This window comes from Myotis myotis, unplaced genomic scaffold (assembly GCF_014108235.1).
Source record: "Myotis myotis isolate mMyoMyo1 unplaced genomic scaffold, mMyoMyo1.p scaffold_m19_p_4, whole genome shotgun sequence".
Lineage (NCBI taxonomy): Eukaryota > Metazoa > Chordata > Mammalia > Chiroptera > Vespertilionidae > Myotis > Myotis myotis.
This window is the reverse complement of record NW_023416346.1, coordinates 11,543,044-11,560,716: the sequence shown is the minus strand read 5'-3', so window position 1 is coordinate 11,560,716 and position 17,673 is coordinate 11,543,044. Positions and strand designations below refer to the sequence as shown.

At 48.4% G+C, this 17,673-nt stretch overlaps 1 protein-coding gene across 1 annotated transcript; it reads right to left on the bottom strand.

The window, feature by feature from the left end:
- Positions 1-6,525: 6,525 nt before the first annotated feature.
- LOC118654306 (uncharacterized protein CXorf49 homolog) lies at positions 6,526-8,464 on the bottom strand. Its single transcript, XM_036305627.1, has 3 exons — positions 8,393-8,464; positions 7,503-8,150; positions 6,526-6,681 (listed from the first exon to the last, which is right to left on the bottom strand). The coding sequence occupies exons 1-3, from the start codon at positions 8,462-8,464 to the stop codon at positions 6,526-6,528; spliced, it is 876 nt and encodes a 291-aa protein (XP_036161520.1).
- Between the last annotated feature and the right edge of the window lie 9,209 nt (positions 8,465-17,673).

Genomic DNA, 17,673 nt, shown 5'->3' with positions numbered 1-17,673 from the left:
GATTCATTTATAGGCTGCCTCCTGCATACCCTCTCTACTGGGGATCAAGCCTGCAACCCAGGCACATGCCCTTGACTTGAATCGAACCCGGGACCCTTCAGTCCACAGGCTGACGCTCTATCCACTGAGCCAAACCAGGTAGGGCCAGGATGATTATTCTTTAATTTAGTTGTATTCCAGTGTGGTCCTGGGAGGAGGTGATGGTAGATTCCACTTACTCTGCTACCATCTTGAAAGAACCATACTTTTATTTTTTCCTAGAGGCCTGATGCACAAAGATTTGTGCAAGAATGGGCCTTCCTGAAGAAACTAAGATGGCGGCATAGGTAAACACTGGGAAATTGCCGCCTCTCACAACAATTGAAAATTACTGCAAAGGACAGAGCAAACATCATCCAGAACAACAGGAAGGCTGGCTGAGTGTAAATTCTACAACTAGAAGGAAAGAAAAGCACGCTGAGAGCCAGAGGAGCTGCAGAGGTGAAGTGCAGAGGTACAAGTGCAGAGGTACGGCGGCTCGCGCGCGCGCGCGAGTAAAGGGGGTGGCACCTGAGGACGCGGCTGTCTTTTTGAATCACAAGCTCCCGACTGCTCTGAACTCCGGTTCCGGGAAGTCTCTGGGGACCCAGGACTCATACGGGGAGAAGCTGGTCTGGCCGGCAGCGGGCGAACTTGAAGGCGGCTTTCCCTCAGAGGTGCTTGCAGCAATTAGCGGGTCACTGAGACCCGCGACTCCGGGCGGAGAATCAGCCATAGCTCCTTGATCCGCCCTTTGATTCCCTGAGACCCCGCCCCACCCAGGCTGCGGCAGAGGCTTTTGCATGTGAATGTACCTAACTGCAGCTGAGCCAGGCAGACCCGGAACTTCCAAGAGAAGGCCCAAGGCCCCGCAGCGGCTTGCATTGCTTCACAGCTGAGCCTCTTTGTGGCTCCTGCTGTGTGGCCTCAGGCAGAGGCTGAATTAGCACCTCCTTAGATCCAGGAGCCACTGTACCCAGTGGTCAGAGGGGGACCATCCAGATTGCAACTCCTCAGATCCATAAGGGACACACTCAGGGAGCAGACTCAGTGAGCACCAAAGCCCCACTGAAGCAAGTCTTGCCCCAGAAAGGTGTCTTCAGCACAGAAGTTCTCCCACTTTAGACACAGCTGATTCTCACAGCCAACTGGCCTGGAGGTCAATTCCTCCCAGTGATCCTACAACAACCAAGGCACCAAGAGTGCACCAAGAGTGTCCACCCCAGGTAACTGGGGAGGCTGAGCTACTGGGCCCTACAGGACACCTGGCGCACAGGGCCACTCTATCAACACAGGGAAGCTGCCAAAATGCGGAGACAAAGAAACAGGTCACAAATGGCAGAAATGGAGGAAAGCAAACGATTGGATATAGAGTTCAAGGCCACGTTTATAAGGTTTTTCAAGAATTTTATGGAAACCGCCGATAAATTTAATGAATCCCTCAATAAGTATAGTGAGACCATGGAGGACATGAAAAAGGACCAACTAGAAATTAAGCATACACTGACTGAAATAAAGAATAATTTACAGAGATCCAGCAGCAGACAAGAGGATCCCAAGAATCAAGTCAAAGATTTGAAATACAAAGAAACAAAAAATACCCAACCGAAAAAGAAAAAAGAAAAGAGATTCCAAAAATATGAAGATAGTGTAAGGAACCTCTGGGACAACTTCAAGCGTACCAACATCAGAATTATAGGGGTACCAGAAGGAGAGAGAGGGCAAGATATTGAAAACCTTTTTGAAGAAATAATGACAGAAAACTTCCCCTACCTGGTGAAAGAAATGGACTTACAAGTCCAGGAAGCGCAGAGAACCCCAAACAAAAGGAATCCAAAGAGGACCACACCAAGACACATCATAATTAAAATGCCAAGAGCAAAAGATAAAGGGAGAATCTTAAAAGCAGCAAGAGAAAGAAACTCAGTTACCTACAAGGGAGTACCCATACGACTGTCAGCTGATTTCTCAACAGAAACCATGCAGGCCAGAAGAGAGTGGCAAGAAATATTCAAAGTGATGAATAGCAAGAACCTGCAACCAAGATTACTTTATCCAGCAAAGCTATCATTCAGAATTGAAGGTCAGATAAAGAGCTTCATGGATAAGAAAAAGCTAAAGGAGTTCATCACCACCAAACCAGCATTATATGAAATGCTGAAAGGTATTCTTTGAGAAGAGGAAGAAGAAAAAGGAACTCTTACCATTTGCCACAGCATGGATGGAACTGGAGAGCGGATAAATACCACAGGATCTCACTCATTTGTGGAATATAATGAACAACATAAACTGATGAACAAGGACTGATCCAGAAATGGAGAGGCATTGATTGGACTGTCGGGACTTGGAGGGAAGGTAGGGGAGGGTGGGGGTAAGGGGGAAAGATCAACCAAAGGACTTATATGCAAGCATATAGGCCTAATCAATGGACATGGACAACGGGGGGGTGAGGGCATGAGCGGGGGGGGGTTGGGGGGGTAGAGGGTAACGTGGGGACAAGGACACATATGTAATATCTTAATCAATAAAAAATATATTAAAAAAAAAAAGAATGGGCCTTCCTTCCCCTGGCTGCCAGCACCACCTTCACTCTGGCCCAGAGCTGCCTTTCTGCCTTTGCTCCAGCCTGGAACTGCCTTTCCACCTTCCCATGCTGCCCAGAGGCCCAGAGTGGCTGGGGGGTGGTGTGGAATGCCTGTATTGCTGCACACACCCCCGCCCCAGCCACTCGGCACCTGTGTGTGCGCAGCTGCCCACAGGCCCGCCATCTTTGTCGGATTAACTTGCATACTCACTCCTGATTGGCTGTTGGGTGTCGTGAAGGTATGGTCAATTTACATATTTGTCTCTTATTAGTGTAGATGGAAGACTATCCTGTTCCCCTAATTAACCATAAGCTGCACATTTCCCTTCTGGAAATTGGTTTAAATCCGATTTTTAAAAGTTTTTAAAAGTTCATGAAGATATTTTTCCTGTATGGGAAAATGTAGAAAGAATCTACTTTTCAGCTCTGACAAAGCTTTCAAGATAATGAAAATCAAGCAGTTTTATTGAGAAAGATAGATAACCCAAATAAAAGCATATTCCCTATATATAACACCAATGAATCAAATCTCTGTACATCGGTAGGTTCCATTAGATGTGACCAGGGCTGTCCTTCTGCATGTGGTGTGCAGTCTTTGCATGGGGCCCTGGTATCAGAAGCCCCCTCACCTCGTGTGTGGTTCAATGCTGTTGCTGTTGTCTGAAATTCATCATTTTATAGCTGATCTTCTGTTGTATAAGTGAAGTCTGATGGGAAAATGGAGCTTGTGTGTGAGCAAAGGAGATAGGCTGGTGTCAGCACACAGATGTGCGGGTCCAGGCCCATGGGCACGGAGGCAGCGGGCAGCATAACTGACATTCATGGGGCAGTGATGGGTAACATGGGGGCCCTGATGGGGTGACAGGGTGGGGCCTGAGCCAAGACTGGTGGTGGCAGGGATAGAAATGATATGAAATCCCTGACCCGTTAACCATCCATTTCTATTTAAGCTGTTCTCCAAGTTGGCCCAGAGTCAGCAGAACAGATTTATGTCCCCCTTTTTGTTCCCCATCTCGCTATGCTGTAACTTGTATTTACACCTCTACTGAAACTAAGGTGAGACAAGTGACAAGCGAGGGCAAAAGAGGAAATGAGGACGATGTGGAGGCTCTGGCTGAAGTTGTCGTGCAAGTAGTGGTACCAGCGGGAGGTAATGAATCCAGAAAGAGGACTGGGCCTGGGAAGGGAGAAGATGAGTCAGTGGTGTTCTGCAATGGCTGCTGAAATGACCATGGAGGAGAAGCTGACCGACACATGGAAGAAAAGAAGGGGAGAGCAGGGAGAACTAGGATGATGCTCTGAATGAGGAGAGGGAAAGAGGCTGGACCTCTGGGAGAAGGATTTGCTTCTGCTGAGAGGGAGGTGAGGGTGGTGATGCGACCTCAGAGAGAGGGATGATGCAGTGCTTAGAGGGGCAGAGCGGCCCATTCCCATTCCAAACCTCTCCCAGAGAGAAGCAGACCATAGGATCTGAGAAATACTTTATTTTTTCTTATTTTAAAGAGAGGAAGAGGGGAAGGGAGTAAGTGAGAGAAAAGGAGAGAAATCGATCTGTTGTTCACTGCATCCACGTGTTTGTTGGTTGATTCTTGTGCCTCGACTGGGGCTTGAGCCTGCAACGTATCTGGATGACACTAATCAAAGTGAGCTACCTGTCCAGGGTGAGAAGTACTTTAATTTAAAACGGCAACAAACAGCCCTGGCTGGTGTGGCTCAGTTGGTTGGAGCATCGTCCTGTATACCACAAGGTTGTGGGTTGGATTCCCATTCAGGGTACTTACCTAAGTTGTGGGTTTGATCCCAAGTTTGGGGCATGTCTGATCTCTGGTTGGGGCCCCATACAGAAGGTAATCAATTGATGTTCTCTCTCACATCAGTGTTTCCCTCCTTCCCTCCCTCCCCTCTCTCTAAAATCAATAGGAATATCTTCAGGTGAGGATTAAAAAATAGTAAGATAAAAAATAAAACTGCAACAAATGGGACAAAAGATGTGCTAAACCTCAGGAAAGAGGGCACAGTGGGCCCATCTGATGAGAACTGGGCAAAGAGAACAGGGGAACCCGTGTGGCTCTAAGTCCTGGGTTCAACAGGTAAAGCTGCTTCTGTGTGTGTGTGTGGGGGGGGGGGTGTTACTGTGTAACACTGAGAAAGAGCAGAGTCAGGGAGGAGCCTCCAGCCAGGGCCAGACTCAGTCCTCCCAGACTGAGACTGTGGGAGGGGGGATGGACCACTCACATCAAAACTGTTGGAATTTGTTGATGAGGCACTGCATGGTGACTGAAACAGAGAAAAGCATAGTCAGACACTCCAGGCACAGCGACACAGAACCCCTGACCCTTGTCCCCATGGGACGGGCCTAACCCTGCAACCTGAGCCCCCTATCCAAACCAGTCGGCTCCCGGACTGACCCCCCACCCCATCACTCCAGTAAAAGGTAGATATGTTTTCTAAATGGGAACACAGGTATGAGCAGTTCTCAAAATGTGGCATGTATCAGGATCATTCAGAACCGGTGAGGACATGTACACTCCCTGCCAAGCAGCAGTTAAAGAGAAAATAAATGTGGTCTCTCCAAATGAACAGAAATAAGAACAGCTCTAGCACTTGTTGGCAAAGTGACAAAGTGTGACTCATATAATATATTTCTCCATGGAGATGTGATAGAAAGATGAGAGAGAGAGGGAGAGAGAGAGGAGAAGGAGAAGGAGAAGAGAAGGAGAAGGAGAAGGAGAAGGAGAAGGAGAAGGAGAAGGAGAAGGAGAAGGAGAAGGAGAAGGAGAAGGAGAAGGAGAAGGAGAAGGAGAAGGAGAAGGAGAAGGAGAAGGAGAAGGAGAAGGAAGAAGAAGAAGAAGAAGAAGAAGAAGAAAGAAAAGAAAAGAAAAGAAAAGAAAAGAAAAGAAAAGAAAAGGAAGAGGAAGAGGAAGAGGAGGAGGAGGAGGAGGAGGAGGGAGAAAGAAGAGAAGAGAAGAGAGGAGAGGAGAGGAGAAGAGAGGAGGGGAGGGGAGGGGAGGGGAGGGGAGGGGAGAGGAGAGGAGAGGAGAAGAGAAGAGAAGAGAAGAGAAGAGAAGAGAAGAGAAGAGAAGAGAAGAGAAGAGAAGAGAAGAGAAGAGAAGAGATGCACAGAAGGTTCCAAGTCCATGTCTGCCAGAGTCTCCTTCCCACAGGAACAGTGATCTCTGGGCAGCGCCCTACACTCCCAGCCCCATACCACCCCATGTTCTGCACTAGGATGCCCTGGTATTCCCCTGCCCCAGCCAGAGCTTGGTCATACCAAGTTGGTTTTTCAGTTCATCGATCTCCCTCTGGAGCACAGGACACTAACCCAGCAAGCAGGAGAGAAAGAAATTGTTAGTGTATTCTTGCCTCCTTCCTCTGCTCACTCCCTCTCCAGCGCCTACCCCACATCCCAAAGCCCAGTGCCTAGACTGAAATAGGACCTTCAGTGGGAAGAAGGTAGCCTCCCTCCATAGTGGTGGGAGGGGGGACAATGTAAGTCTGTTTAATCTGGATGTAAACCTGCTGCCTAGACTACAGAGCATTACTTGAGGGCAGTCCTGTGCTCCAGGTAGTGGTTGCTTCTCTTCCTGCTGTCGTAGATGGAGAAGTGGCCCCTGGTTACCTGAAAGAGAACACAACATCCAGCTCCCAAGCCCAGGAGAGAGGCAGGAAGGGCCCAGCAGGATGTATGGTAAGGCAGAATCTCCCTATGTGGACAAGTTGCCTCTGCTCTGTCCAGCATTTGTGCCTTTCTCTCCAGAGTGACTTTCTCAGGAGCCATGGCTTCAGGCCAGCCCTAGTTAGTTTCCCTGGGGAGACCTGTATGGGTAGGTAGAGAGGCTTGGGAGCCAGACCCAGGTCCTGAGAGGGGAAGAGCCATAGTTTTCCCTCCAAATCCCCCTCCCCATAAGCCAAACCCTCTAGACTCAACCTGAGGGTGGGCGCACTCTGGACTTGGCTCCTTCTTGGGATATAGACAAAAGCTGTACATGTCCTGCAACTGGAAAGGTTTTGATCTTGGGGTCTCCACTGCTGTAGTCTCCAAAATGCACTGACAGGCGAGATGGCCTGTTTGCTGAAACCTAAAACACACATTTCTGACTGGTGAGGGTGTGTGTGTGTGTGTGTGTGTGTGTGTGTGTGTGTGTGTGTGTGTAGGAGCTGGGGTAAGGCAGGGAATAGTTGAGAAATAAAAACCTAACTTCAGCCGAAACCGGTTTGGCTCAGTGGATAGAGCGTCGGCCTGCGGACTGAAAGGTCCCAGGTTCGATTCCGGTCAAGGGCATGTACCTGGGTTTCGGGCACATCCCCAGTAGGAGATGTGCAGGAGGCAGCTGATCGATGTTTCTCTCTCATCGATGTTTCTAACTCTCTATCTCTCTCTCCCTTCCTCTCTGTAAAAAATCAATAAAATATATTAAAAAAAACACACACAAAAAAACCTAACTTCAGCCCCCTCCTTCCCAGCCCCTCCCTCTTCAAGCTCCCTCCCATTCAGCCCCCTCCCTCCACGACACTCCTTCCCAGCCCCGCCTACTCCACACCCCCTCTCTCCCAGCCCCGCCTTCAGACCACCCCTCCATTCCAGCCCCGCCTTCACCAGGCCCCTCCATTTCAGCCCCGCCTTAGCCACGCCCCTCCCCAAGCCACGCCTTCACCATGCCCCTCCCTCCCAGCCATGCCTTAGCCACGCCCACCCCTCCAAGCCACGCCTTCACCATGCCCCTTCCCAGCCCTTCTCTGTTCAAAAACAGCATTGGACACATATTAAGCATTTGATCCTATTAAAATGGCCCCCAACTTGACATCCTACCGACAACCTCAAAGGATAGAAGGGCAGGTGAAAAGCTGTTTGTGTTACGGGTATAGATGGGGAAGGGAAAGGGGAAGATGGACTACTCACTTGGCCCTTAGGGGCAGCCTCTTTATTTAGGTTGGTATCCTCCTGGGCCACCAGTTCGGACTCCTTCGGCCTAATCATCACTGATTTCTTCCTGGAATTAGGCTTGGGCTGTTTGGACCCCATAGAGGCCAAGGAACAATTCTTAACAATCCCAAACACTGGAGGTGGAGGGCCAGAGATTGGAGGGAAGGTTGCTGGTGCCAGGGGACCTCCCGAGATACAGGCCTCGGAGTTTTTCCCCAGGACAATTTTTGAGACACAGCCAACTCGAGATTTCTTCTCCTGAGGCTCCTTCTTCCTAGGTGTGGATCGCAGCAGGAGACTAGGCCTTTCCGGTCTCTTCCCGCTGACTATGCTTGGCATTTTCTTAGCTGATAACTTGTTGGGAGAAGAGAGAACCAATTCTCTAGCAGACTGCCTTTGTATGATTGCAGCTGATGTGCGACGAATGGAGGACAGATGGGCACCTGGCCCACCAAGGACACGCTTTCTGGACGTTTTTCTAGAACCTTTCAAGCCACTGGACTTGGCTTGGCTTCCTCCTTTGAACAAAATGCTTACCCTCATTAGCTGTGCCTCAGGGAACTCATCCGATGACAGGTCAGAGGGCTCTGGGTCTGGGGGTGGCGGGTTGGGTGAGGACGGCTCCTAGAGATCCACAGTGATACTCAGATTTATTTTAGTCACTTTCTTTTAGTTTTCAAGGCACCCCCACCACCCTCCATCCAGGCCACCCTCCGCCCGGGCTGCCATTATCCCTGCCACCCCATAGGGACCCCTTCAGCCAGGCCATCACCACCTCCAACATCCCAACACCCCCACACACACACTCGGGGTGTTCTCCCCTCCCACTCCTTGGAAACCGCCACCCAGGAAGTCCTCGTTCCCACCATTGCCCGCACTATGGCCTGGGTCAAGATGCTCTCCGGAGTAGACACCTCATCATTAAGAGGGGAGCTCATGTGCAGAGATTTGACAGCCAGGCAGGAAAAGTCCTGCCTGTCACCGCCTCCAGACCTCGAAACCTTTGGGAGTGGTTGCGAAGCTCCGGAAACTGAAGAGCCGTTGGGCACATCTACACAGCCCACCAATCAGCATGCACAACATGGAGTCCTTTGAGGACTCCAACCAATGAGGGCCGAGGGTGGGACCCTGCGTTGCTGGGAGATCAGCCTTGGCCGCGGTGATTATTGGGGGAGGGGAGCTGAACGCCAGGTTCCAAAGCTCGAGCCCCGCCTCCTCGGGTGCCTCCTCTGGTGCCTCTGCTTCTGAGCCTCAGTTTGTCAACCCCAAACTTGAGGTAGCAAGTTTTAGTCCTCCTGGGCTTGTGAGGACTGAATATAGTGATGAATGGGAAGCATTCTAGGCCAGAAAAATAATCGCAAGCCTCTATTCCCAAAGGAGACTGCCTACTAGGCAAAGGGCCAGAGCAGCGGTTCTCAACCGTGGCTGCACATTAGAATCACCTGGGAATCTTGAAAATCCTGATTTCTGGGCCTCATCCTCCGGAAATTCTGTTTCTTTGTTATGGGGTGGGGCCACAACATTAGTAACAAAGAATTTCCGGAGGATGAGGCCCAGAAATCAGGATTTTAAAAAAGACTCTCAGGTGATTCTAATGTGCAGCCACGGTTGAGAACCGCTGGGCCAGAGGATGCAAACAGGCAGTAGGCAGGGTTGGAAAGCTTTTCTGTGAAGGGTCATACAGGTGTCAAATATAATATAAATGGGGTCACTTTAAAATGGAGCCTCCTTGCCTGTCTTTTGCCTCAAACCTTTAGAATGTTAAAACAGGGCAAAATTACCTTTGGGCTGGGCCCAGGGCAACCTGATGTCCCAAAGAACTGTTTGCAAAGATAACAAGAAAGCAGGTATTATGACTACTGGGCTGAAAAGTGAAAGCATCATTAAGCATAAACATCACCATGTTTTGTTATCCGCACCAAGAGAAACGCCGCCTTTCTGTGGATGTAAGTGTCCCCCCGCCTTTCTCAGAAATACCCTCTCCCCTTGCCTCCTAATTGGAACACTGTTTTCTGCCTGAATCAGAGCTTTCCTGGATAGCTATTCTTTTGACCTCAAGTAAATGTTACTTACCTCTCACTTTGAAAGGCCTTTTATGTGTAGGTTAACACAGGAAAGCTGCCCTGGCCAGTATGTAGACCAATCTGCTCTAATACAATTTACTGGCCGGCTGCCTTCAGGCCAGGGGCCATAGTTTATGGATCCCTGAGTTAAATCAAAAGGGAGAGAACGCCAATGCTTGTCATTGATCATCAGGAGATGCAAACTAAAATGACAAATCATTTTTCCCTCATCAGACTTGCAAAACTTCCCCAGGTTGTGAGGAAACGGATGGTTTTGCACTACTGGTGGGCATGTATAGTGGGACAGGCAGTTGGCAAAGTAATCGGGCAGAATGTATGAAATTATACATCAAATTATACAACATTCACTCAAGCTCCTGGCACTCTTCTCTATGCTGTAGATACATATTAACTAAGCCCTGAAAGAGTCCTATGATTGAAGAATGTACTGTTATGTCCATGTATAGGTGAGGAAACAGCCACAGAGAGGGGCTGCTGCTTGCCCAGGGTCGTTTAGCTTGTGGATTATATCAGCAGAAGGGTTGGATCAAGGCCTTGGCTTGAACTGAAAGTATTACAACTTCAAATGCCCATTCTGGCCCAGCCGGCGAGGCTCAGTGGTTGAGCGTCGACCTATGAACTAAGAGCTCATGGTTCAATTCCTGATCAGGGCACATGCCCGGGTTATGGGCTCAATCCCCAGTGTGGATTGTGCAGGAGGCAGCCGACCAATGATTCTCTCTCATCATTGATGTTTCTGTCTCTCTCTCCCACTCCCTTCCTCTTTGAAATCGATAAAATCCTTTTTTTAAAATGCCCATCTATCTGTGACCCAGCACACCCATTGCCAATACATCTCCTAGAGATACACAGGTAAATGATGTGTATAAGGACACATGTGCAAGGACGCTGGTGATAGGAAAAATTAGGAACAATCTAAAGTCCCATCAGTAAGGAAATGGATGAATGCAATGGGGCATAGTCATCCAGTAGATTAAAATGCAGCAGTGATAGGAATGAACGAGGCTGTGTAACTAACTAGATTTCAAACACATCCTTGGTACTGGTGTCTGGGGTTCTTGGGAACTCCCGTGATGGAAATCAAAAGAGCTCATCACACACACACACAAAGTACTCAGGCGAGAGGTTTATTACAAAGCTCATGTGCCAGTCGCAGGGAAACAGTGTCCGAAGGGAGGAAAGATGGCTGCTCCTCTCCGATCAAAAGCCAGGGGAATGGTTTTAAAGAAGTTGAGGTGGGAAAGATGACATCTCAGTGTGACATCTAAGTATGTAGAGGTGGGAGCTCTTAGGTGCTTGTGCAGTGAAACTACATGCTTCTTCATGCATCGCATGTCTCATTAGCATGTTAAATCTCCACCCAAGGGTGGGCTTTTTTTAGCATTTAGATGAGGGAGGGTTACCAAAAGGACAGTCTTTCTTGTTAGCTTGAATGTGTGAGTGAAGGGAACACAATTTCAGTCCACAGCTCCCAGGCAGCAGTGTCCTTCAGAATAGCAGCTAATTGGCTGTAAGAGGGGAAAGCATTGGGGCAATTAACGGGTTCCTGGCTTCCTGCCAGCTGGGCCTAGGGAGTAGCCTGCCTATCTCATTGTGGTGACTGTAAAGGAAGGCGAAAAATGAGACAGTAAGCTACAATTTGTAAATGAAAAATCCCCCTACAAGTCCTGTATGCTGTTTGTGGATACATATATGTAAACAAACATTATTTTTTTAATCCACACCTGAGGATATTTTCCCCATTGATTTTCAGACAGAGCGGGTGAGAGGAAAGGGGGGGGGGGGAGAGAGAGAGAGAGAGAGAGAGAGAGAGAGAGAGAGAGAGAGAGAGAGGCATTGATGTGAGGGAGACACATCGATTGGTTGCTTCCCACACGTGCCCCAACTGGGGTCAGAGATTGAACCTGCAACCAAGATACGCGCCCTTGACCGGGAATTGAACACGTCAGTCTTCCATCAGAGGGCCATCGCTCTAGTCTAGCCACTGAGTGAAACCAGCCAGGGCCGCAAACATAATTTTTAAAGTTATAGAAGGACACACACCAAACATCTAGCACTGGCTGGGAGACAACAAGGGGTGGAGTGGGGTGAAAATGCCAGTTGTTTGCCATATTTCCCCCTGAACCTACTGGTTCCTGGCTTCCCAGAGCAAGGTGCCCTGACATCAGAGGAGTGGCCCCTTCCTGGGTTTCTATAAGGCCTTCCAGTGTTAGAATTTCCCACCTCCAACAGCCCTTCACCCCTTACATGCTTCCCTTCCTCTCTTTCCCATTCAAATGCCTCTGTCTTCCATTGCCTCTCCCTCGCACAACCTATTCTGGATTAATAGAAGCCTGGAGTGTATGAACACCTCTTGCCCAGGAGAACTTGTCTGTCTGATTTCCCCGAGCCTGCACCTAGAAGCCTACCCTACACCTAGAAGGTTACGCAGCAGGGCAGATTGAGTGCACCATACATTTGCACTCTCCCATCTCAGGCAGGCCCTCAAGACCCTGCTCATCTCTGGTTAACTCCATCTCCCAGCCTCCTAAATATTTTTAAAAATGTATTTTTATTGATTTCAAAGAAGAAGGGAGAGTGAGAGAGAGAGACAGAGATAAAAACATCAACAATGAGAGAATCATGGATCGGCTACCTCCTGCCCACCCCACACTGGGGATCGAGCCCACAACCCGGGCATGTGCCCTGACCGGGAATCAAACCCTGACCTCCTGGTTCATAGGTCAATGCTCAACCACTGAGCCACACTGGCTGGGCCCTAATGATTTTGATGTCAGACAATTTAAAAGGGATAATGAAGGATATAGCAAAGTCTTGTATACCCAGCACCCACCTTAGAAATATTACCAATCAAATTGAAGACTCTCATTGATCCCATTCCCTCCCTCCTTCTCTCCCCCAACAGAGAGAATCCCAAGGGCTGTTTCATACCTCCTGCTTTCCCTTCATCCCCAGGATTCTGCTGCCTTCTCCTTGCCTCCCTCAGCAGATGACCTTGCTCTTCACTTTCCAGAGAAAAGCAAGAGTAGTGGACTCGCCCATCTTCCTGGTACCCAACACTCGCCCCGGGTGTCCTGTCCCACCTCTCTGCCCTCCCTCCCATCACCAGCAGGCCTGTGCTTTTCCACCCAAAGCCCATCTGTCCCCTTGTCTTTAGCCCCATCTCCTGCTGCCCTCAGTACTGGCTACCCTTCCCTGTCCTGTTCATCTGGGTCCTTCCCATTTTCTCTCTCCTTTAAAGCAAAGGTGGTTTTATAATATTTACTTTAGAACTGACATGTGCTCAAGGTAAAAACAGAATTCACATAATGCACAATGGTATACAATAAAAAGTAAGTCTCCCTGGCAACCGATCAATGATTCTCCCTCATCATGGATGTTTCTATCTCTCTCTCTCTCTCCCTTCCTCTCTGAAATCAATAAGACATATATTTTTAAAAATATCCCTCTTAAACTTAACTTCTAATCCTCCTCCCTAGATCATTAACGAGATTTTTACATATCCTTCCAAAGCAATTACATGCAGATAGAAGCATGTAGGAACAGATATCCTTGTTTTGTTTTGCAGCAGAAAAAGCTTAGCAGGCTGTATTCACTGTGCTGCACCTTGCTTTTTACACAATATACCTTAGAGATTGTCCTATAACATCACATGTAGATCTAATGGATTATTATTTTTTAAATATGTCTTTTATTTATGTCAGAGCAGAAGAGAGGAGAGCGAGAGAAACATCAATGATGATAGAGAATCATTGACCAGCTGCCTCCTGCACGCCCCCCACAGGGGATTGAGCCTGCAGCCGGGGCATGTGCCCTGACCAGCATTTGAACCATGGCCTCCTGGTTCATAGGTTGACACTCAACTGCTGAGCCATGCTGACCAGATGACCTAATGAATTATTTATCACATCTATTCCACCAAGGACACACTGCCTGCCATTTCTGCATGGAAAGGGCCCAGTATCTTCAAGCAACAGTGTTTCACCAGAGGCTCAGCATTGGTCCCTGTTCCTGGCAAGTTGGACATCCAGAGACAGCAGTAGATGGTTCAGCCTTGGTAAGTGGGAGTATTTACTCTTGAGCCTCCATTTGGGCTTCCGGGAACACTGATGCATGGGCCCACCAGGACAGTTTGGGATTGCTCATGACAAAGGATGGCTAATATGAACTGGCCAAGTCAACTTGTCTTGGTGGATGCTTTCGGCTCAGTAGTGGCTCATGATTCAAGAATCTTCATACTTCATGCCCACTACTAGCTATCCATCCACAAGCCTCCCCTCCAGACCTCTTCCTGGTCCTGAATATTCCAGTCCTTTCTCTTCAGGTTCCTAACCAAATGACCAAGACATTGGGCTCCATCTATCTATCTATCTATCTATCTATCTATCTATCTATCTATCTATCTATCATCTATCATCTATCTATCTAAATGTATGTGTTAATATAATATCCTAATATATAAAAAAAACCTGGGTCATAAGGACTGGTCATGACAGAGGCTGGACCAACCCGGAAGTCAGTCCTGCAGTCAGCGACCCAGCACTGACTGCTTCCACTGCAGGCTGGGTGCCCACGCACTGACTGCTGAGGGGGCTGTGAATCAGGGCCAGAGAGAGGCCTGAAGAGAGAAGCAGGGACTGATCCCTTGCCTCTGTGGCAACTTTTGATCAGCACTTGCCTCTCTCTTTCTCCCCCAGTCTGGCCAGCAGCCCCACCTCCATTTTTCTCCAGGCCTACACCAGAGCTGCTGATCAGCCCCGCCTTTCTGATCAGGCCCCGTTGATAGGCCCAGAGATGCTGACTGGCATAGAAACTGACCAATCAGAACCAAATCTGGGTCAACTGTGAGGAGCCAATGGCTGCCTAGGAGGCAGAGCTTTGATGCTGACTGACATAGAAACTGACCAATCAGAACCAAATTGGCCAGCAGAGGAAGGCAGTTGGGGACAAGATCAGGCTGGCAGGGGAGGGCAGTTGGGGGCAATCAAGCAGGCAGGCAGAGGCAGTTAGGGGAGATTAGGCAGGCAGGCAGAGGGGTTAGGGGCAATCAGGCAGGCAGGCAGAGGCAGTTAGGGGCAATCAGGCAGGCAGGCAGGTGAGTGATTAGGAGCCAGTGGTCCCGGATTGCAAGAGGGATGTCCAACTGCCAGTTTAGGCCCAATCCCCCAAGGGTTCCCCAATTGGAGAGGGTGCAGAATGGGCTAAGGGAACCCCGCTCCATGCACGAATTTTGTACACCAGGCCACTAGTCTATAATAATAAAAATGTAATATGCTAATTAGACTGGGTGGTCAAACAGCAGAACGAACATCCAGATGACCAGCTGGGGCTGTGAGGGCCAAGCACGTTGCACGAATTTCATGCATCAGGCCTCTAGTTAATATATAACATATTATATATATACTAGAGGCCCGGTGTACGAAATTTGTGCACGGCAAGGGGCGGTCCCTCAGCCCAGCCTGCACCCTCTTGCAATCCAGGACCACTGGCTCCTAACCGCTCACCTGCCTGCCTGCCTGATTGCCCCTAACCACTCTGCCTGCCTGCCTCATCACCCCTAACCACTCGCCTGTGTGCCTGATCTCCCCTAACCCCTCTGCCTGCCTGATCGCCCCTAACCACTCACCTGCCTGCCTGATAGCCCCTAACTGCTTGCCTGCTTGCCTGCCTGATCACCCCTAACAGCCTCTGCCTCACCCCCCGCCCCCGCGGCTTCATCTGGAAGGATGTCCGAAATGACGTCTGGGAGGTCGTTCAGCTGCTTGCTCTAATTAGCATATTATGCTTTCATTATTATAAATACATATACAGATATCTGTGTTTTATTTATATATGTACCTGTAATATATATTACAGAGTTGCTATAACATATTACCACAAACTGGGTGGCTTGAAACAACAGAAGTTCATCCTCTCCTATTTCTGGAAGTCTGAAGTCAAGGTGCCTGCAGGGCCATGCTCCCTCCAGAAGCTCTGGGGAGGACTCTTGCTTGCTCCTTCCAACTTCTGGTGGCCCTAGAGGTCCCCGGGCTTGTAGCTGAATAACTTGAATCTCTGCCTCCACCTTCACATGGCTTCTCTGTGTCTGTGGCTTCTCCTCTTCTATCTCTTATAAGGACACTTACTGGATTTAGGGCCCACCTGCCTAATCCAGGATGATCCCATCTCAACCCCTCTACTTGAATTACATTGGCAAAGACATTTTTGTCAGGGGGAGCTATCATTCAACTGAGATAGGTAGCTAGATAGATAGGTATTCCCACCCAGAGCCACTTCTTCTTCCCCACAAAGTGGATAATGAGGTGTACCACCCATAGTTCTGTCCTTTAGGAAGATCTTCCCTTCCCACTGTTTCTTTTTGTTTAAAATATTTTTTATTGATTTCAGAGAGGAAGGGAGAGGGAGAGAAACATCAATGATGAGAGAGAATCATTGATCAAGGACCAACACTGGAGATTGAGCCTGCAACCTGGGCATGTGCCATGACCGGGAATCAAACTGTGACCTTCTGATTCATAGATTGGCGCTCATCCACTGAGCCACACCAGCCAGGCCCCACTCTTTCTTAAGGGTCACCCGGGGTGTGACTAGAATGCAGCTGCCATCTGCTCTGTGCTTGTACCCAGTCACTGAGCCAAAGTTTGGATGTTTTCCTCCTCCTTCAGGTGGTCATACTTGATTGTCTTTGATTCATTGTCTTGATCAAGGTGGGCAGAGTACAGTTTCATGGTTTCTACCTTCTCCACTGTGATAGCTCTCCTAATGTTGGGAAGGGTGCAGGGGAAAGCCCCTTACGTGTGCAGTGGGAGTCTGCTAAAAGTGGAGATTGATATGTTGTTCCTGTGTGGGTATTTTCAGAACCATCAGGCTTGACGACCCTCCCAGCGCTCTCAGAGCAGTGCATGCAGAGGGCAAAGCCCCTTCCAGCTGAGAGCCAGCTCCCCAACTAAATGGGCCACCCAAATGTTTGCTGTTTGCAGCTATCAGAACTGCCCTCTGAAAGTTTGTGCCAATTTATATGCCCCGAATGGTATTTCCCCAAACTCTCACCAACACTGTAGAATATAAAAGTTTTTTTTTCATTTTTGTTGATAAGATTAATGAAAGGCGATGTTTTTGTTGTTGCTTAAGTGTGAATGTTTAATTTTTCTTTCCTGAATTGCATGTTTGTGTCCTTTGGCCATTTTCTTTTCTTTTTTTAACTTTCTTTATTGATTAAGGTGTTACATATGTGTCTTCGTCCCCCCAATCCCCCCTTACTCATGCCCTCACCCCCCTGTTGTCTGTGTCCATTGGTTAGGCTTATATGCACACATACAAGTCCTTTGGTTGATCTCTCCCCCTTACCCCCACCCTCCCCTACCTTCCCTCTGAGGTTTGACAGCCTGATCGATGCTTCTGTGTCTCTGGACCTGTTTTTGTTCATCAGTTTATGTTGTTCATTATATTCCATAAATGAGTGAGATCATGTGATATTTATCTTTCTCTGACTGGCTTATTTCACTTAGCATAATGCTCTCCAGTTCCATCCATGCTGTTGCAAATATTGACTTTCTTTCTTAATGACTTGCAAGGGATTTTATATATGAAGATTATTGAGGATTTCTGTTATGTATGTTGCAAGCCTTGCTCCTCGTGTGTAACTTGCATTTTATTTTTATTTGAGATGCATGTGACATGCTGCAGTTTTGTATTTTGCTTGCCATCAAATCTCTGTTCTCGCACAATTTCTTCCATTATTCAGTTGCTTTGCAAAAACATTTCCCATTTTAGAAGTGTCAATCACAAATGTAAAGTTGCCAGGGTGGCTAAAACCCTGGTGCTGTTGTGTGATCGAGGAATCAGGACTTGGCCCCACAAGTTATTCTCCTGAAAGCAACTTTCACATCCTTATTTCTCATGGTGTAGGCGAGGGGACTTAGCATGGGAGTCACCGCTGCATAAACTATAGAGACACTTTTGCATCCATCTTGAGACCATTTGGTCTAGGGTCTCATATAAATATATATTAATGTCCTAAAGTAAGTGGTGAATATGACCAGGTGAGAGCCACATGTAGAAAA

Bases quoted from the DNA above. Each gene is read 5' to 3' on its own strand.
- LOC118654306 (XM_036305627.1), bottom strand. From the start codon at position 8,464: ATGAGCTCCCCTCTTAATGATGAGGTGTCTACTCCGGAGAGCATCTTG. The intron at 8,151-8,392 runs GTGGGAACGAGG...GTGGATCTCTAG, and splicing joins AGGCCATAGTGCGGGCAATG to GAGCCGTCCTCACCCAACCC. The intron at 6,682-7,502 runs GTGAGTAGTCCA...TGTGTGTTTTAG, and splicing joins AGGCTGCCCCTAAGGGCCAA to GTTTCAGCAAACAGGCCATC.